Raw genomic sequence first — 3,179 nt, forward strand, 5'->3', positions numbered from 1 at the left:
GGCCCCAGGGGGACACCCAGCCCCTGCTGCCCAGGGAGGGGCACCGGACGTTGTTCTCTCCCGCTGTTGACACAGAAATACGAGAACTAACTTCGAAACTTGTCCCAACTCTGTTCCCAGCAGACTTTAACCAGGAGGAAAGAGGAGGTGACAGGGACGCTGCCAGGCTCCCGCGCAGGACGCAGTGCCCAGGGACGCTCCTGGAGCTGCTCAGAGATGTGACCAAATTGTTCCCCTTTTGCCCAGCTCAAACCCACCACCACGGGGCTGGGAGTGAAGGATTCCTCACCGGGACAAGCGGCAGCAGCCAGACACAGGCAAGGGAAAACGAAGGGATCACCTCCAGACCACCCCCCGGCTCCAGCCACACAGGGGGTTAAACCGCAAAAAACCGCGGGCACCCGGGGTGCCCCCAAGCCACCAGCATCACTCCCGGCAGCTTGCGAGACGATGGGACACGCTGCTAGCTGGCAGGGGAAGGTCACAGGACACACGAGAAGGCTCAGAGTGCCCCAAACGTGCCCCCATTTTGCTAGAGCTACCCCAGGGGGTTAAGCAGGCCCAGCACAAGGCTGAGCATCCCCAGCCAGGTTCCCTCTGGCACTTCGCTGCCTGTCCCCGCCGACAGGACCCCCCCAGCACGGTGTCCAGCGCTGCCAGGGCCACGCAGTGGAAACCGTCCCGGCACACATGGCACAGGTGCAGGACAAGGACCAAGCCCTTGGGGGCCTTTACTGAGGGTGACCTCAGGAGCTGCACCCCTCCGCAGTGGGGCCCAACGCTTCCTTGTGACCCCTCACCACCCCGGGATGACCGCAGGAGGGGATGGAGAGGGCAGCAGTGGCACTGTCCCTGCACCATCTGCACACCTGGCCTCACGGGGTCCCTCTTCAGAGAGGTAAGAGCCCACCAGCACCACCACTAGCCCTTCCAGCAGGCAAATGGGAACGCAAGTCTGCCTTTCCCAAGCTCAGGCTCACTTCTTTCCTTTCAATCTTGAATCCAATTAAGAAAAACCCCACAAACCATATGTAAATATTTAAAAAAAACCCAGAAGGAACAAACTACTGGACACAGCAAGAGCAGAGGGGAAGGATTACCCAGAGGGCGAGCAGCAGAGCTCGACTCGCACTCTGGCGGTTACAGCTGCTGGACCCCGCCAGCTCCCACGGCCCGCACCGGCAGCCCCAGCTGGGGGCAGGTCCCCCATGGCCGGGGCTCTGGTCCCTCTCTCACGAGCCCCAGGGTCAGTTCTGGTTCCCTTTGGTCAGTAAGTTGTAAACTACAGAAGGCTGTGTCTCTGCAGCGCTGAGCGCTCTGCGGGAGGTGCTGCCTGGTGCTGCAGGCTAAGTCTTTTCCTGGCTACAATGCCGTGGGCTGGGCGCTTGCTCCTCATCTCGCTCAAGCTGGGCCTTCAGTCCGATTTCTTGGCAGGTTTCCTGCTCTTCCACACCACGACCATTATAAAAACGCCTACCATGAGAGAGAACAGATTCCATGAGAAAACTTCCATTTACAGGCACTTTTAAAACACTGCAGTGAGAAACACAACCTCAGCAGAGCGAGCAAGAAAATTCCATTGTCCAGAGCTCAAACAGCCAAAGTTAGGCACAAACACATGCCCTGAGCGCTCGTGCCAGGCTGAGCTGCAGCAAGAGCCACAGAGAGCGTGTCAGGAGTGTCACACATTAGCTAACCCCCTAGCAACCCTCTTCTCTCTTCCTAATTTAGAACTTCTAATTAGAACAACAGAACTAACACTCACCTATAAATAGAAGCAGCAGCAGCCCGGCCACCACGGGGATGATAACCGCATACTCCCTCGGCAAGAAGTACTGATGGATCCCGTGGTCGCTGTCAATGAAGGGCTGCAGGAGGCAGAGAAGGGTGTCAGCAGGCGGGCACCACACCTGGGCAAGCCCCCGACACCTGCAGCCTCGTGGTTTCAAAAGCAGGACAGAAATACCAGGCATGAGGAGACAGCTAAAAAAAGGTGCCCAGAGCTGCAGGTGGCTCAGCCCACAGCTGCAGGGACGTGACGGCAGGCAGGCAGCGAAGGCCTCAGCGCTCAGCTGACAGCGAGGGACAGCTACACGAGGCTGGCACAGGGGTCCCGCAGCCCTGGGGTCTCAGGGTGGGCACAGCTGCCAGCCTGCGTGCTGCTGAACACAGCAAATCCTTGGACTCTGCCCTGCAGAAGCGAGCAGCTGGCTCTGCTTCATGGTGATGCTGCGAGGATCCCCCTGCGGGGGCCAGTGGAGGGCTTTGGACACTAGAGAGCAGTGTAAGGATTCCCACCAGCAGCGAGCACACCTACGCGCTCCCCATATGTTTAAACATGTACTGGACAGCAGTGAGCAGATGCAAGAGAATTCAAAACTCTCAGAGGTCAGAGGGGAAGCTGCCAGGAGTTCAGGTATCAGCCCAGGGCTGAACCAGGCCTCTTGTAACTGGCTCACAAGATGTTTCTTTCCTGGAAGAAAACCAGTAGTGACCCAGCTGATGTGTCCCTAGAGGTGGGCAAAGCACCAGGCTCACAATCACCGTTCCAGAGCTCTGCGCTCCCTACGCTCTTCTCCACCCTGCCAGGCTCCAGATTTGGTATGAGTCGTCTCTTTTCATGTCTCCTTCTGCGATCTCCCCCAGAACCAGGAATCTGGAGGACTGCAAACGTGAACACCAGTGACAACTCCTCCAGGTGGAGAAGGCTGCAGCTCCTGCTGACAGCTCGAGTGAGCTGGGCCAGCCTGGCTTAGAGCAGCTGGGCAGGCAGCACGAGTAATGCTCGGCCTCACCCAGGCAAGGGTGGGCACACCCAGGAGGGGCAAGAGTTTTGCCAGAAAACAGAGGAAGCTCTGCCCTGAGATTTTTAACCAGGAAAGCTGGCAAGGCAGAGTCCTGCAGGCACATGGACACATCAGCCTTAAACAAAGGCCAGGCTCACACCCGAGTGTGAAGTGACTGGGATTATACTGGCCAGAGGAGACCCGTACCAGCACGATGATCCAGAGGGTGTAGTAAACGAAGGGGAGGCGGCTGAAGGCAACAAAGCCGAATCCAACCACCTGGTCTGTCGCTGTGGCCTGCGAAGGGAGAGAGTCAGAGCGGGATGTGCACGCTGGGACCTCTGCGCAGGGGTGGCCAACGGGCACCGGCTGCTTGTTCAGCCCCGGGAGCGT

The 3,179-nt window shown here is 58.5% G+C and overlaps 1 protein-coding gene across 1 annotated transcript; it reads right to left on the bottom strand.

The window, feature by feature from the left end:
* Positions 1-1,414: 1,414 nt before the first annotated feature.
* DPM2 (dolichyl-phosphate mannosyltransferase polypeptide 2, regulatory subunit) lies at positions 1,415-3,083 on the bottom strand (the record flags this gene model as incomplete). Its single annotated transcript, XM_010073390.1, has 3 exons — positions 1,415-1,473; positions 1,766-1,868; positions 2,994-3,083. Coding segments are annotated over 3 exons (252 nt in total), but the record flags the coding sequence as incomplete, so codon positions are not given.
* Between the last annotated feature and the right edge of the window lie 96 nt (positions 3,084-3,179).

Source organism: Pterocles gutturalis, unplaced genomic scaffold (assembly GCF_000699245.1).
Source record: "Pterocles gutturalis isolate BGI_N339 unplaced genomic scaffold, ASM69924v1 scaffold15887, whole genome shotgun sequence".
In the NCBI taxonomy this organism is placed as follows: domain Eukaryota; kingdom Metazoa; phylum Chordata; class Aves; order Pterocliformes; family Pteroclidae; genus Pterocles; species Pterocles gutturalis.